The following is a 16,144-nucleotide window of genomic DNA, read 5'->3' on the forward strand; positions in this document are numbered from 1 at the left end:
ATAGACAAGTCACCTATCATACCATTAAAATAGAGATACGAATAAATCACGCACACGTTTGAACGAGAGTTATTTTGGGGACAGGAGGGTTAAACATGATTAAAAATTTTCTTAAGAAACTTATAAGGAAAGATAAAAACATGCTGATGTGGCAATTCGGTATCATTTGGTACTAAATGTAGGTTCAATGGTTGAATCTCTCACATCTATATAAGTACACGGGTTTGGTTGAGTTGGGTTGGGAAAATATTTTGAGTTCATTGGGTTGGGGACCTATGCAACCCAAAGTTGGGTTGAGTTGGTTCATTGGATTATTCTGCTCTACCAACCGAGCGATAGGGTTGAGTTGGTTCATTGGATTGTTTTGCTCTACTAACTGAGTGTACTGGCCATTTCCTTTTCGAAACATTAGACGTATTTTTAATAGCATATTTGAACTGGTAACACGAAAATTTTCAATCCTTTGCTCTACCAACTAAGCTATACCGGCAATTTTTGACACATTATCCTTATTTATTTTGATAGCAAATCGGTGATACGAAGATTTTGAGTCCTCTACTCTACCAAAACAAGAGGTTACTAACATTAGTTATAAACGTCAAATATTTTTAATTTTCATAATAATTTTAAAATAAAGATAGAGTAGGGTTCGATTGTAACTCTATTTTTTGAACTCCGACAAAAGAAATGTCAACGGGTAAATTAACCCGAAGTTTTAGTTTTCAAAAAATTAAACCTAACCCAGAAAAAAAAATAACATAACCTAACTTTTATGGTTTAGGTGGTACGTTACAAATTAGTTGGATTATCGTGTCAATTATAACTACTAAAAAGTACTTTTTAAAAAAATACTTTTTTTTTTTTTATATTTTCTTTTAGAAACTGTGCAGCAAGGAAGATGCAGGCTGCAGACTGCAGTTGTCCCCATATGATAAAATCTCAAATCTTAATACGAATATACATATAAATTAGAAAATTAAAATAATAATAATAAAAAAAAATCAACAAAAATGGAATTTTTGTCTTGAAGCTGAGAGAAACAATCTCCTTCAGCTTCAGCCGATGACTGGCTCCCTTTCCTCTCGCTCTCTCCCATGGCTCGTGGACGCCTACTGTTCTATCCTTCAACTTTTATCCTAAAAAATGACCACAGACCAAACCATTTCTTTACACAAATCACTCCTAATCTTAAACTAATCAGCTTTAGCTAAAACCCCTTTTACGCTGTTCATTAGGATGAGGGCCCAATGTAAGATTAATGGCGTTCTAGAGCGTTTTAATGTCGATTTAGCGGTGTTTTTCATTTCGATTTTGTAAATGGGGAAAAGGGTAAGTCTCTGTTGCCACAGAAAGGGGCGATGAAACTTCTTTTTGTGTGTAAACAAAATCAGTAATCTGGGAGCTTATTCAGACCCTTCTCTGTCTCTTCTCTTCTCCTTTTTTGCCTCTGTTTCTTGCGATTTTGAAGAACTTGGTTCTGTCATTTTTGATGTCTAATCGCTTAGAACATAATTACATTGGATTAACGGAGGATTCTTCGATGGAAAGAACCCCCGAGAAGAATTCTTCATCGTCTTCTTCTGCTTCATCTTCTTCTCCTCCTGGTACGAACGAGGAGAAGAACTGCGCTACTGTGAGTTTCAAGGACACTGAATTAAGGCTCGGATTGCCTGGTTTTCAGTCGTCTGAGAGGAAATCGGGAACTGGGATTTCGCTCTTTAGCAATGATTTTGAGGATAAACAGAGTAATGGGTTCTGTTCTTCTCGTATTTTGAAGAATCTTGTGTCTGGGTCTAAGAGGGGTTTCTCTGACGCCATTGATGGGTCGTCTGTAAAATGGGGTTTCTCTGGGAGTAATGGACTAAGCGAAGGGACCATGTTGTTCTCGCCCAAAAGTGGGATGCCGCCGAGCACTGTTAATGCGCCACAGGCTTGTGGTTCTTTGAAGGCTGTGAAGGAAGTGGTTCCTGTTAACCAATCTTCTAAGCCTGCTCAAGAGGAGAAGCCTCAGGTTTCTGAAAATGGTGGTGCTCCTTTGGCTAAGTAAGCTAGCAATTTTGTTGTTCCTTCTCTTGATTTGCTGTTCTTCACTGAGTTGAATGAATTAATTGTTGGGTTTAGTGTTAATTTCTCTGTTGGGTTGGATGTTTTTCTTGTTAATGCTATCATTACAATGCTTTGGGTAGCTATATCTGCTTGTTGTAGTCTGTGTTGTGGAAAATTGAGATCAGTTTATGCTTGGTTTCAAAGTAGAATCATGGTTGATTATGATGAACATGGAGCTGCTTGGCCTATTGGGAGTCGGAGTGTTTGTGATTTCCTTTAGCCAATGACTATATTTATTTGTAATTCTATGTAGTTTAAGTTGCATGTAGAATCATTCAAACTTGACATGATCGATCTTGCTTGTGGAGTGATTCAAATCTCAAACAAGTGTTCTTGCTTTGAGATATTTGATTTTCCTTGGAGTGATTCTTTATCATCCGGGCTAAGTGTTCTTACCTTTCCTTTGCAATTCTATGTAATTTAGATTGCATGTTTCAAATCATTCAATCTTGCTTGTGGAATGATTCGAATCTGAAACAAGTGTTCTTGCCTTGAGATATTCGGTCAATAAGGTAATTCGAATCTTACTTCCCTTGTAATGATTCTTTATCACTTTCCTTCCCCTTGTTGGGCACAGGCTTTCAATCATGTTTGTGATGAATGCCTCCAACAATGATAGACGATAAGAGAATAGGCTTGAAAAGTGTGTTCGTGTGGGGATGATGTATAGGAAGAGATTGGACTCTCTTATTTTATATGGTTTTGATGTCTAATACTGTGGAACGAAACATTTTTTATAAGAGCATGGAAAGCTCTCTCTAGTAGGCGTATTTTAAAAACCTTGAGGGGAAACTCGGAAGGGAAAGCCCAAAGAGGATAATATCTGCTAGCGGTGGGGTTGGGGCTGTTACAAATATGCATTTGAAGTTTCTCTCCGCTTTTCACTTCGGAGAATACTGAGCGAAAAGCTATGAAACGCAGGGCACAGGTTGTGGGATGGCCACCGATTCGATCCTTCAGGAAGAGCACCATGACCTCTACCAATTCGACCAAGAAAGCCGATGAAGCCGAGGGGAAATCGGAGTTGACCGGTTGCCTCTATGTGAAAGTTAGCATGGAAGGTGCTCCATATCTAAGAAAGGTTGATCTTAAACTGTGCAGTAACTATTCTGAACTATCGTTGGCTCTGGAGAAGATGTTTAGCTGCTTCACTATTGGTATATCCTCCTTTCTCTCATCAAAGATTTGATCCACATGAATCTATTAACTTTGTTCCTCGTTTTTCGTTCTTTTATCGACTCAATGTGACGAAAAGCTTATTTGGTGTTCTAATGCTCTTCAGGGCAGTGTGGTACTGAAGGACTTCCAACTAAAGAGCGTCTGAGTGAAAGTAATTTAACGGATTTCCTCCATGGATCTGAGTATGTGTTGACGTATGAAGATAAAGATGGAGATTGGATGCTTGTTGGTGACGTCCCCTGGGAGTAAGTCGATTCCCTTTAGTTTGTTTCGTTCGTTTTTATATCTATGAAACAAAGAGACGACTCAATATGTGTAGATTTATTACGTGAATGATGAGTAGAACACGTTATTTGAGCTCTTGCCTAGCAGTACATGTGTTGTTTTCTATGCTTGAACATGATGCCTAAGACTTGTAGCTCATGTTCGTATGGCGTTGTCAATATGATTAATATAGGCGTCGTCGATCCAAATCTTCATTTCTGATCAATTGTTTTGTTTTTCTTAACTGGAAAGCGTACATGCTCTATTTGTGTTTACTTTCTTTCTTATTGTTTGTTTGGGTTGGATATCTCAGGATGTTCACTGATTCGTGTAGACGACTCCGAATCATGAAAGGTTCTGAAGCAATCGGGCTAGGTAAGTTAAGGCATAATATCTCGAGTATAGCATATTTGTAATTATATGTATCTGAAGAAGTTTTTGCTCGTTGAATTGCAGCGCCGAGGGCCATAGAGAAGTGCAAGAACCGAAACTAGCGAGATGAAGTCCCGAGTGAGGCTTAGAGGACAACATCTCCTGAGATTTTATAAACTAATGTTGTATGTTATGAAATGCTAACATTTTCCAGTTTCACTGAAAGACTACAATTATGTGCTGTGTGTTGATTTTTAATTATCATTACCTCCCTCTTAAGTAAAGAGTGAATCTCCTGTGATTTTGTTTGCACTTACAGCTCCCATTTCTCTCTTTCTACATTACTGCTAAAAAGATACCCCATTAAGAACATTTTCATTTCAGTACCTCATTACGGCCAAATCGAAGCTAAGCTCGAAAACGTCAATGCATAACACTAGCTGAACAATCATGCACAAAAGGGGCGTCAAGAACGACATTTTTGAACGTCGAAAACGACACAAAACATGCTCTATTATCTCGAGAAAGCAGGAAGAGGAGGAAGAGCATGTGCAGGTGCAGGTGCAGGTGCAGCAGGGGCAAGAAGCTTGTTATCTGGCAGAGGTGTTGAAATCTGCAGCTGGAGTTGGATGGCATGGTCGGGACTCAGGTCGTAGCGACGTTGACGGTATCGCTTCAAGAAGCCGGTGAGAAAGTAGCAGAGGAGACGGAGAGAGGAAAGAATGGCTACGAGGAGTAAAGCTGACAGAAGATGGTCAGTTGGGGAGGGAGAGCTGTTGCAGCCAAACAATATTCCCAGACAAACCATGGCGAAGAAAAGGGGAACAGGAAGGTTTCTGAGCAGTTTCTGCAATGGCTTCCAATTAAATTACAGGGATTTGTAAAGCTTTTATTTTTCCTTCTTTTTTCAGCTTTTTAGCTTTGCCTTTGGGTTCTTTCCTTGTCCAAACAATGCGCAACAGAAGAACTTTCAGGCCTATTCTTGCTTGCCTTCATCAGCCACTGTTTCATTACTCTTAGTCAAGCATGGAATCATTTCAAATTCATCATATATTTATAATATATCATAGGTGAAAATACAAATATGACCCTCAAATTATATTAATTTTGAGCAATTACGTTGTATGTTCATAATCGCGGTTTTAGGTGGGTCTAAAAATTAAAAGAAAAATTAAATAATAACATCAAATACGCTAATAAAAACAAATAAATAATTAATTAATTAATTTGAGATTAAGAATCATTTACGGTGGGTTATCAGTCTCTTGTAGTCATTCTCATCAAGAGCTATAACTTCTCCCAGGATAAATCAGAGTAAACTTTTAAGAACTAATTTGGCTCAGTTCTTTTACTGATTAATAACTAATTAACCAAAACCAAATTTTACAATGGTCACAAGATAATATTTCAATTTCAAAATATACCGTAAATTGATAGAAGAAGGCATAATAATAGCAAGACAACCAAGCAAAATTGGGCACTTAATAAACCTGCAGTCTAATTCCATTCATAATTTTTTCAAGTTCATGAAAGTGTACTCTGCCACTGTCAGATAAGGTGGCGCAGTATTTTCATTAGCCATCTTTCTTCTTAAATTCTAAAAGATGAACAAGTTTACAAAATGCATAAAAATTACGGGTTTTATACACAGAGCAGTGATTCAGGACCATCTTCATTCCTAGAAAAGGAGGAATTATGAGGAACGGAACTTAAAATACACGTCCTTCCACAGTCTTCTCTGCTGGAAGTTGTAATAATTCACGAATCCCTTCACAGACCTGCAAATCAAATGTTCAAATAATCGTATGTACACCTATCACCAAACCCCCCCCCCCCGTCTTCCAAATGAAGAATAAACAAAAAAAGTAGCTTAAAAGGGGCATGAATGTAAGTTTTAGGATCCCAGAAGTATGAATATTTGATTAATGGAAAATTTTGAAGTATGAAATGCATACCAACTTGATCTGCGCTTTAATTGATGCAATTAAATGAGTGTATTCTTCTGTCTGTCTGCGTGGTTACAACAAAAACATATACAGGCTCTTAAATAAACGAAGATTTGAAACCTTAAAGGACCTTAAGATCCTAAAACTTGCGTGTTCAAGCACTAGTCTGAACCACACCGGCAATGCTTATTAAAACACTTACCTGGCTAACCTTTCTTCTTTGAGAGAAATGAACTTTAAAGCTTCAGACCATGTGAACTCCACATGAAACCCGAGCCCAACATCTACAAATATTCTTCGTGTATCTGCCCTGTAAAAGTGCAAATGATAATCGAGTAAATTCGCCTGAGAAAGGTAAATTAAATGGGGGCTCATTGCGCCTTGGCTTTGGCTCGAACCAAATTCAGCCCAAAGTCAAAGTTTGACCGACTCAACTCAATCAAACCATTAATTGGAATGGACATGGATCACCTTTTTTAAAGAGTGAATTACCCATAGAATAGCCCATTTTGGGCAATATTTGGAACAACCCGTCATTTAGCTAAAAGAATGGGGACTAGAATTGTATTTTGACATTTGAAATATTAGTACTATGATACTAAGGTTAGTCATTTAGCTAAAAAGTTTCTTATTAGGAATTGATTATAAATAAGGGAAATGAAAACATAGGCAATATTGTGGTTGTTTAGGCTTTTAGTGCGCTGAAGAGGGGGGAGGAGGGTCCTATCACCTAAAACTACATGGGAGTTATTGTTCCCTTTGATTCTTTTGAAACATAAAAAATAAGAAAAACATAATAACTCCCAAATAGCTTGATATCTAATCTAACCGCCAAAGGATGACCTAATATACAATGGGACTAGCAATAAAGTAACAGGGCATTAGAGAAAATGAATCTAAACTCTATGATTGCCACCTATCTAGAATATTAAAATCCTTAAGACAACCAAATATAACAGGCACCCGAGGTGCCCAAATGCTAACAGATGGTAAAAGGAAATTAAAAAAAAAGGGCCACCAGATTCATTATCTAGTTCGGTAAGAAAAACTTACACATTGCCTTGTACATAGACTTCAGAGCCAAGATTGACCAACGTTGTGAGATTAGTTATACTATTTTTCTCCAAATTCTCAATGTTTCGACGAAGGTCTGAACTAATGGTAAAGAAATGTTAAGTGTAAAACATCGTAAATACCATTGACAATGCAACAAAACACAAGCGACAGAAGTATGAGGGATGATTGGGAATGAAGTAAAGCCATAAATCTGGAGGCTTCAAATGAATTAAAAGGATACAACACCTTCTGCTGCTCAAACACTTTATCCCTGCCAAACAACAAACAATATAGAAAAAACAGTTAAATAAGTTTTACATCCCTCAAGTTTTCAAAAATACTCACAAACAATCATTTTTCTTCCGTTCCTCTTCCCAAGATCCTATAAAACTCCCAAATTAAAGAAATAACTAACCTTAGAAATTGTTTGTTTGCAGGGAATCAATTCAATATATGGGGCACAAAAAGAACATTTTGAGAAATTTCATTTTCATCATTGTACTTTATGCTTGCATTTTCATATGTACAAAATAAATAGTTTTATAAGAAATTTTACTACTTAAATTTTGAGCTTTAATAAATAATGAAATTAAATTCCATCAAAACTAAATTTAAAATTTTTCTAAAAACCAAGCAATGAAAAAAAATTCAACCAGCAAAGTACTCAAAGTCCACATTACTGCCCATCAACAATCTATAAATCGCTAGATAGAAAATTGTAATATCAATTTAGATGAACATTCTATACATCGTCAGATAGTAAATGCTTCATTGGGATCCTTCAAAATGCATGAAGTTGAGAATCTGAAACAAATGCATACCTTTCAGAGATTGCATGCACCAAATCAGGTTTCAAGCGACGGTCAACAAATTCCTCAAACCTTTGAACTTTCTCATTCCGAAAGTTATCAATTCCTACATCCATGATCAATAACCACCAACTGATCGCGACAGCCTTGTGGATGTTCTAAAATAGTTATCAACAACAAAGTGGCAAAACTTCTATCCTCCTGCATACACAATTGTACATTTAGGTTATCTGGAAAGTTATATTTAAAATTCCAAACAATTTATCTAACTGCATGGAGGGGAAAGATATCAACAATCCATCAATAATATATGGGCTATTTACCAATTTAGTTGGGTTGGTTTGCATTTGTTAGAAACAAAACAAACATTTAGGAGACCTGAATTTAACATAGACCCAAGATTCAAAAGTACTGAATGAAAACTGGATTTATTTTGAAATCGACATTCTAATGAATTTAACAGAAAAAATCGAGATCTTAGCTGGATAACGTACATGAGTTCCTAAAACAATCGGTCACTGACCCAACCCTTATGAATTTAACAGGAACAATCAAGATCTTAAATTCCATACAAACAATGCTAACAAGTTTGTATGAAAGTTAGTAATTGACGAAAAAATGGTAAAAAAGACATTAATATGGTCAGTTAAACATGTTAGAATTGTTCAGTCCATTACGTTTTCATCTCTTCTCCAAGGGAAAGTGAGCGCAATTCAAGCTCCAAGATTTTTCTTTTCTTTCTTTCTAAACCCTTTGGTCTTCAATATCCCCTTCTCTATCTGTGATTTGTTAGTTCATCCTTGCACAGAATCTTCATCATCAAGATTCTTTGGCTTCTTAATCTATCTGCTTGATCTCAAGTTCCTACTACCTTTCCACAATTGAGTTCAGCTTTTTTTTTTTCCTTTTTTCTAAAATCCTTTTAATTAGGCATTTACCCATCAATTACAGCCTAATTTAGAAAATAAAATGCTCTAATAATTTACTCATAAATAAAAACAAAAAGGTTGACAATTATCTGACCCCAATGCGATTAGATTTAAGATTTGGTTGATGGAAAAACTTATCCAATGTAATCGTCGTATGTAACAGCTAAAAAGCTTGAAGACTATTAGACAATGGCGAGAAGTGTGAGTATGAACTATGACATTAAGTAAAGTTTAAAAGCAGTACGTCATACCTATGGAGAATCAACGCGGCTGAAGCAGGGGAGAAGTTGTCTCTACATACAATGAATAAATGATGAGTGGATGCTACGAACGACGGCTACGGCGAGGAGAAGCTGTGCGCGGTTGCTGCGACTAACGGTAAGCGACCGGCTGGGATTGTCGAAGAACCTACCCCCTCGGAGACGCAGAGACCGCGAGCGGGAGGGAACGAAAGAATGAAACTGAAATAGGGCTTTCATTTTAGGGTATATATAACTTCGGTTCGGTTTTTGTTGGTTTTTCAAACTAAAAAAAAACCGAGCCAATCCGAAAATTTTCGGTTTTCTCAAATATAAACCGATGCGTCTAATTATTACCAAAAAAGTAAAAAATAAATAAAAAGAAAAGAGAAGGTTATTTATGTAAAATTACCTCTGCGTGCGAATTCCTTTATCGTCCACTGTGCTGAATGCTCTCTGCAGTTTCGTTCGATAAGGCGGGGGTTTGCGAATGATAGTTTGCAGGTCTCTTTTCAGGTATGATTCAGAAAAACTCTGTTTGGTTCAGAGAAATGTCTTACAAGCATGCTAGAAATCCTTGCCGCCCTTAATCTCTAGTTCAAATTTTGTAATTCTACAGATTTCTGAACTTTCTGCTTGTCTAACATTGCCCGATTTTTGCCTTCATTTTCATCTATTGAAACAGAAAATAATCTATAATTCAGTGGAACTCTGCTCAATCAAATAGTTAAATCTCAATCGATTGACAGGAAGTGTTGATCGACTATATTTGACAAATTTTAGTTAATCAGAAACATCTACACTCGATCAATGGATGAAACTTTTCGTTCAGTCTTTAAAAGATTCGTTATATAACTAAGTTTAATCTGCTGTGCTGTTTTTGTAGAGTCGAACGCTTCCTGAAATATACAAGTCCATTTGTCCCACAGCAGCCGGTAATCCATTCTGGTGATCATTATGTTAACTGTTAATTGAAGTTGTATTGATTTTCTGTTTCATCGAAGCATGGGAAAAAAAAGTAATGATTGAATATACCATAAGTTGTCAATTTTATGTTTTGGATTTAGTAATGATTTAATATGTTATCAAAGAAAGATGGTTATGTCCAAATTCTTGTATTGTCATTTACTTCCCAATTAATATTGATAGTCACTTACTTACTGGCTCACAAGTGAGAATGAGTGTTAGAGAACATGGAAAAATAACGATTAGATATACCTTATCCCATCGGCTGAAGTTTTAGAGTTGAGTGGCGTTTTAACCGGATTAGACAACTAGTGATGGAATGTGCATATTTGAAATGATGTTCTTTCTAATAAACTGGTAGTGGAATGGCTTATACTCCTTATGTCGTTCTAGAACTGACTTCCATTCCAATGTGTCAGGGACTGTATACTTATAAGGGTTGGAGCCTGAATGCGAATATGGCTGGTAAAAAAGAATTCCGGAGGGTTGCTGACCAGAAGAAAGAGCGCAAAACAATCACTCAAGCATGGAGACCAGTGTGTACTCAGGCCAGCCTTTCTGAGGGTAGGTTGAATTTATATTACAAAAGCATATAAGTCGTAGCTCTTAACTTTGGGACATCCAACGAGTTAGCGAGCTTCTATAGTTACCAAATTTAAGTTCTTTGTTGACAGCAAGGGCATGGGTTTGGTTGTCCATCTTAAGTATAATAGTGAATATCCCCCAACTGGATTAAGTACTTTATGATGATCGGTGCTGCACATTAGACGGTTGAATTAATTATGTACGTAGAGGGCCTAATTTTCTTAAACTGAAGTAACCAACATTTACAACCTCAATTTTGGTGGGTGATAATCGTTCTTGATGTAGATTTGGTGGTTAAGAATGATAGAGTTGAGTCGGTGGATGGAAGTCGAGTTCAAGAAATTCATACCAGTACTGTTAGTGCTCAAAATGTCGTAGAGGTGGCTGAAGAAATTAATGTGGTGACTGACCTAAGTGTTGGTTCAAGTGCCTTTCCAAATAAGGGTGAAGACACAAACTTGGAGGGTCAATCTGTGCCTTCCTGTGAGAAGTTTTCAGTGAAACTGGATGTAAGTGAGCATACGCTAAGTATCTTCATCAGATCAATTTCTTGAGTTTACTCTTCAATTTAGTCTTTTTATGTTTAATATGCAGGTAGGGAGCTCTCTAATTCGATTTGTCAGAGGGAAAGGGTAAATTTCATTTCTCAATATTGGTCGTAATTTATGGTCAGGGTTCTCAATTGATTTTCCATCTATTGTTCCACAGTGGATATACACAGGAAAGAATTGAAGAAGAGATGGGAGTCGAGATTGTGATTCCATCATCTAAGAAGGAAGAATTTGTTGGTAAGATTTCAGAATTTGGTACATTTCATTTAGCTTAATTACATAAAATAACATCTAGTTTATTTTAGTTCCGCTTTCTTTTTTAAAATACAAGCTATGCTTTTTAATTCTCTCGTGGAGGGCTTTTCTGATCAAATTGCTCGTTCAATTTTCTCTGTCCCAACAAGGCTAAATTAAAAAGTCTTGTCATATATATAGTTTTGTTATTCTATCTTGAATAGATATCTGATATTGATCTTTTGAGAATAAACTCTGTTTTATTAATTATTACAGTTATTGAAGGTAATTCAGTTGATAGTGTAACCAAAGCTTCAGAAAAAATACAATCAATAATTGACGAGGCAAGTTATCCACTTTTATGTTTGTTTTAGAAAATATATTATGCTCAGTTGTTCCAATTTTTATACTTCATTTTCTGACCTTTTTATATGAGTTGATGTTAATGGTGTTTTTTTTAACCAGAAGATGAAGCTTTTCACTGAAAAAATGGAAAGAGAATCACGCTAAAAAGACACAAATTTAAAAAATGAGTGAATGTAAAAACAAAATAAAATTACCAAGAAAATATAAACCCAATCCAAATCAAACAAATGTCTTGAGGAGGGAATCCAATAAAATGATTGGGTAAAGAACACCGTGAAGAAGCTTTAGGACTAGCTGAATCGAATCAGCCAAAGAGAAAGATTGCTCTCAAAAATCATAGAAAACACTCCGACCAAATAACCATAAAGCTTTGACTACATAAACCCATAAAAAAAAAACTGATTTTGATGGCAAAGATAATCCGAAAGGGAGCTGAAGAACAATAATCTTTGAGATAATTAAGAAAATCTTCTTGAGAAAAAACCAGAGTTCCATTGAGGAAACAACAAGGTTCTGCATTCCACTTGATGTTACAAGGAAACTCCTCTTTCCACAATAAAACCAAAGAAACCGTTTGAAAGCCTAACAATACCAGTGTGATTAACTACGGAAGCTGCATCATCAGCAACCTTCAAAGTCTTCTCATTCACCGAAGGGAGGCAATGCTTCACATCATGAGGCTCATTAACGCTCTTGGCATGCACAAACAATTCATTAACAACAAATTAATTGCCTTGAATAACTTTCCTGCCACTGAAGATTCATTAGCAATTTTCACAGCAGGAGGCTCTGGTGTTGGTTCGATGAGAGTCCATTTTCTTTTTCCTTTTTTTTTTCTCCCCTTATTCTTGTTTTCTTAAAGCATTTTCTTTCTGTAATATTTCTTCTTTTGTGGTTCTGATGAATCTACAGATCTTGGGACATTGTTCTCGAACTTTTCCTTTTCTTCTTTTTACTAGTATTGTAGAATGCACAGTTGATCATTTTTTTGTTACATTGAAATGCAGGCAATTAAAAGCCCGAGTCTTGATTACTCGCATTTTGTGTCCCTCCCTCTGGCTATACACCCTGAATTAGTCGAGAAGCTTATTAATTTCCAGAACTCTATACTAGGAAGTTCTGAGTCTTGTTTATATGAGGCGGAGGACAGCGATACTAATGAAGATAATACAGACAATGAAGTTGAGGTTCAAGATACTGTTAAAGAACCAGATGTTGCAGTTGAACTTAAAGTGGATGATAAACAGGAGCATGTCAAAGTGAACATAAATATACCTGTCGTCAGTTATCCTCCTAAAGCTTCAAAGACTTCTACACCATCTGGTATGATAACTACTGAACATAGTAAAGGTCCAAGAACTTGTATTTCACATAGATCTATAGGAACTGCCCAATATTTTAACATGACAGTGAAAGTATATTTCCATCTTTATTCATTCTTTCTCCATCGAATCTATTATTTCACAAAGAGATCCTGGCTTGCAGATGTCAACTCACCTCTTGTGTTTAACACATGGTCAACTGTATGTTTTGGTTTGGTTTCTTTTTTCTTCTTTTTTAATTTTTTTAGGAAAGTGCTAATCTCATTTTTCTTCTAAGAACTTTTCTGATTTGCATTGCTCTTGACAGACTTGGGAATTGACAAATCAGTATTTATAAAACCTAAAACATTTCACCTGACGGTACTTATGTTGAAGTTGTGGAACAAGGAGCGGGTAGATGCTGCTTCTGAAGTTTTGAGGGTGATTAAACTTACTAGCTGGATATTTATACTTACTAGCTAAACATTTGTGCAGCATATATATGATGACACATCTTTTCTTTCAGGGCATCTCCACTAAAATAATGGATGCATTGGATAATAGGCCAGTACTAGTTAAGCTCAAGGGATTGGTGAGTTCTCTTAAATTCAAGCATCAAATCTTTTGTGATTGTTTATTGATTATTGAGAGACACCACTTCCCATGTAAGTACTAGTTCAATCATAACTGCCGTCTACTCAGGATCAATTCATCTTTCAAACTGATTAGAAATATCTCTATTTTGGTTGGAATCTTGTAGCAACAATTTACTATATAAAGTGGTGTTTTTAAGGATGAAAATTAATAATTATCTCCATACTTTGCATTATTTTGGCAAACTAATCTGTATGCGTCTTTTGAAAGTTTCCTGAAGTTTAGTTGATAACGTGTAGTATTGATGTCTAAGTAAGACCTGGATGTAATCTTTTAAGGGTACAAGGCTTGTAGTTTTGAACTCAAATCTCCTTGGTGTCACCTAATTGTAATATTTAAATATGACACTAGTTTCTTGATTAAGAAATGTTCTAGGTGACTTGCATTTTTCATTGTATCAACTTGGCTGACTGTCCATCAAAGCACCACCCCTCTACGTAGTTTTGTTTCAAAAAGAAAATTATGTTTCTACAGTATGGAAATTCCAAATATTTGACTCCTAATAATGATTGTGTCATATCAGGATTGTATGAGAGGTTCTTTGGCCAAAGCTCGTGTTCTCTATGCTCCCGTGGAAGAAATTGATGATGAAGGAAGACTGTTACGTGCTTGTCGTATCCATTTTATAGTTTCATCTAAAAGATTATCTTATGTTATGAAAATGATTCCTGCTGATTCCTTTTCGTTCCAGTTCTTAAAAGTAATTAAAAGAAAATTACCTTTGAGTTTCTTGAGCGTTTTTAGAAGTCATTATCGATGCATTTGATGAAGCTGGACTTGTCCTGGAAAAAGATGCAAAACATAAGTTAAAGGTACGCTAACAACTTCTAATCCTCTTCATTCCAAGTCAAGATTCAAATATCAAAATGTTTTGTTCGTTACTTCGCAATTTAATTCGATCCAACAATGTGATCTTCTGATGTACCTATACTTAAAGAGTTTTTTACCTCATTCTCAATATTCAGTTGCATGCTACTGTTATGAATGCAAGACATAGGAAAAGGTACACCATTTCATTCAACTCTTCTCTCTAGTTCCTTCCATGTGCAAATCTCTATTTAGAATCCTGAATTGTTTGATTTCTCTCTGTCGCGATTGATGTTACGACACTGCGATGTTTCAGAAATAAAAGGAAAAAGAAGTTCGATTCATTCGACACTCGTGAAATTTTCAAGCAGTATGGGTCAGAGGAGTGGGGTGTGTATCATATTCGTGAAGCTCATCTCTCTCAAAGATTTGCATTTGATGAAAACGGATACTACCATTGCTGCGCTTCCATTCCTTTCCCTGAAGAACAAATGCAAGTTGAGTGGTCATTACCTGTAAACTAAGCTCCAAGCAGAATCTTCAAGTTATTAGGATTTCTTCTGTTTGTAGAATTTAGCTATGTAGTTATTTCAACTTGGTCCTTCTTCAATACTCCTTTTCTGACAAAGTTTTGAGTATTTTTATTAATTTAACCGAAATTTTGAATTTTAGAGAACGTCAAATCTATCATCCTTGTGTTCATCGAAATTGGGAAACTCACTAAAGGCAAATACAACTCAATATTGGAATCCACAACATTATGTTCTATTGTAAGACTGATCAAAAGAAATCAAGAGATCTTAATGGATAGCTAACTCATACATACTATAAGTAACCTTTCTACAAATACGTTATACATCACCCTATAGTGACCATAGTAATAATTATGAACAACAAATGTGCGATTAACGACAATTAATTATCACCACTTATAGGTGGATATGATGATAGATTGCAAATAACCAATGTCCAACCACTACTGATTAATTAACACCATGGGAAGGTAGCTATGGTAGTGATCATAAATACCAATTAGTAGTCACTATCTAAAGGTGACTATGGTCGTGATCATGAATAATCAACGTGCAGTCGCCACCAATTAGTACACCATGAAGATGGATATGACATTAATTACGAAATATTATCGTATAATAACAACCAAGTCATGAATACATCACAACTCATATATTAAGCAACTATAAAACCCTAATTAGTGGGCCTTTACATGGAGTGGATAATGGGGCCGACGGATCCGTACATATCTCTCCTCCCTTCTCCTAGAATCCTGCTTAAACCTCTCTCAATGAATCACACCCTGTAAATAAGGCCCTGAGATTACACAATGCCATTGCCGCACCTTTCAACTCTTCGCTTCCTCTTCCTCTCTTCTTTCCCCGCTCTCTCTCCTTCAAAATTCCCTTCCTTCTGCTCTCCCAAATCCCGTTCTATCTTCACCGTTCTCGCCGCTTCCTCCCCGAAACGCCGCCGCAGCGGTGCACCCCCTTCGCAAAGTTTCAATCGGAGAAACAATAGTAGTTTGAGAGAGATCAAAGGGAAAGAGAAATCGGCGGCTATGGAGGAGGCTGAGGCTGCGTCTTTTGGGTTTAACAAGAGGAGGGCCGAGGGCAGAGATAAAGGTGATTTGGCCAAGAAGAATCTCCAGCTTAAAGTTAGGAGGTTGAACCCGGTTAATACGATTGCTTATGTCCAGGTTGAATTTGGTTTGCTTTTTTTTTTTTTTTTTTTTTTTTTTTTTTTTTTTTTTTTTTTTTTTTTTTTT

The 16,144-nt window shown here is 36.2% G+C and overlaps 4 protein-coding genes across 5 annotated transcripts in view; 3 read left to right on the top strand and 1 right to left on the bottom strand.

Moving 5' to 3' along the window:
- Positions 1–1,132: 1,132 nt before the first annotated feature.
- LOC111488670 (auxin-responsive protein IAA27-like) lies at positions 1,133–4,234 on the top strand. The gene is made up of 5 exons (XM_023136562.1): positions 1,133–2,043; positions 3,028–3,263; positions 3,389–3,530; positions 3,863–3,924; positions 4,006–4,234. Exons 1-5 carry the CDS (start codon positions 1,490–1,492, stop codon positions 4,041–4,043), a joined length of 1,032 nt encoding a protein of 343 aa, XP_022992330.1. The 5' UTR covers positions 1,133–1,489; the 3' UTR covers positions 4,044–4,234.
- A 1,152-nt stretch (positions 4,235–5,386) lies between these two features.
- On the bottom strand, positions 5,387–9,119 carry LOC111488735 (protein UXT homolog). The gene is made up of 7 exons (XM_023136659.1): positions 8,913–9,119; positions 7,745–7,933; positions 7,165–7,194; positions 6,921–7,022; positions 6,070–6,177; positions 5,877–5,931; positions 5,387–5,699 (listed from the first exon to the last, which is right to left on the bottom strand). The coding sequence occupies exons 2-7, from the start codon at positions 7,846–7,848 to the stop codon at positions 5,631–5,633; spliced, it is 468 nt and encodes a 155-aa protein (XP_022992427.1). The 5' UTR covers positions 7,849–7,933; positions 8,913–9,119; the 3' UTR covers positions 5,387–5,630.
- Positions 9,120–9,321: 202 nt separating this feature from the next.
- On the top strand, positions 9,322–15,026 carry LOC111488615 (activating signal cointegrator 1 complex subunit 1). Of its 2 annotated transcripts, XM_023136461.1 has the most exons (14): positions 9,322–9,416; positions 9,787–9,835; positions 10,286–10,430; positions 10,737–10,960; positions 11,046–11,083; positions 11,160–11,239; positions 11,513–11,580; positions 12,610–12,925; positions 13,232–13,344; positions 13,430–13,495; positions 14,081–14,171; positions 14,302–14,369; positions 14,523–14,560; positions 14,681–15,026. In XM_023136461.1, exons 1-14 carry the CDS (start codon positions 9,391–9,393, stop codon positions 14,886–14,888), a joined length of 1,530 nt encoding a protein of 509 aa, XP_022992229.1. In that variant the 5' UTR covers positions 9,322–9,390; the 3' UTR covers positions 14,889–15,026. The 2 variants fall into 2 exon arrangements, with proteins under 2 accessions (XP_022992229.1, XP_022992230.1); XM_023136462.1 differs by lacking the exon at positions 9,787–9,835 and having other exon boundaries at positions 9,335–9,416.
- Positions 15,027–15,621: 595 nt separating this feature from the next.
- The window catches only part of LOC111488537 (tRNase Z TRZ3, mitochondrial), a 5,955-nt gene continuing 5,432 nt past the window's right edge, over positions 15,622–16,144 (top strand). The window contains exon 1 of the mRNA XM_023136320.1: positions 15,622–16,075. Within this exon, the coding sequence (XP_022992088.1) occupies positions 15,707–16,075 (369 nt within the window). The 5' untranslated portion in view covers positions 15,622–15,706. The remainder of the gene's footprint in view (positions 16,076–16,144) is intronic.

The sequence above is a fragment of the Cucurbita maxima genome, unplaced genomic scaffold (genome assembly GCF_002738345.1).
Source record: "Cucurbita maxima cultivar Rimu unplaced genomic scaffold, Cmax_1.0 Cma_Scf00013, whole genome shotgun sequence".
Taxonomy (NCBI): domain Eukaryota; kingdom Viridiplantae; phylum Streptophyta; class Magnoliopsida; order Cucurbitales; family Cucurbitaceae; genus Cucurbita; species Cucurbita maxima.

Excerpts from the sequence above, each read along its gene's own strand:
- LOC111488670 (XM_023136562.1), top strand. The coding sequence starts at position 1,490 with ATGTCTAATCGCTTAGAACATAATTACATTGGATTAACGGAGGATTCT. Across the intron at positions 3,264-3,388 it reads GTTTAGCTGCTTCACTATTG|GGCAGTGTGGTACTGAAGGA; the intron begins GTATATCCTCCT and ends AATGCTCTTCAG. Across the intron at positions 3,531-3,862 it reads GTTGGTGACGTCCCCTGGGA|GATGTTCACTGATTCGTGTA; the intron begins GTAAGTCGATTC and ends TGGATATCTCAG.
- LOC111488735 (XM_023136659.1), bottom strand. The coding sequence starts at position 7,848 with ATGGATGTAGGAATTGATAACTTTCGGAATGAGAAAGTTCAAAGGTTT. Across the intron at positions 7,023-7,164 it reads TTTGAGCAGCAGAAGGTGTT|TTCAGACCTTCGTCGAAACA; the intron begins GTATCCTTTTAA and ends CTTTACCATTAG. Across the intron at positions 5,932-6,069 it reads AAAGAAGAAAGGTTAGCCAG|ACAGACAGAAGAATACACTC; the intron begins GTAAGTGTTTTA and ends GTAACCACGCAG.
- LOC111488615 (XM_023136461.1), top strand. The coding sequence starts at position 9,391 with ATGATAGTTTGCAGGTCTCTTTTCAG. Across the intron at positions 9,836-10,285 it reads CATTTGTCCCACAGCAGCCG|GGACTGTATACTTATAAGGG; the intron begins GTAATCCATTCT and ends CCAATGTGTCAG. Across the intron at positions 10,431-10,736 it reads TCAGGCCAGCCTTTCTGAGG|ATTTGGTGGTTAAGAATGAT; the intron begins GTAGGTTGAATT and ends TTCTTGATGTAG.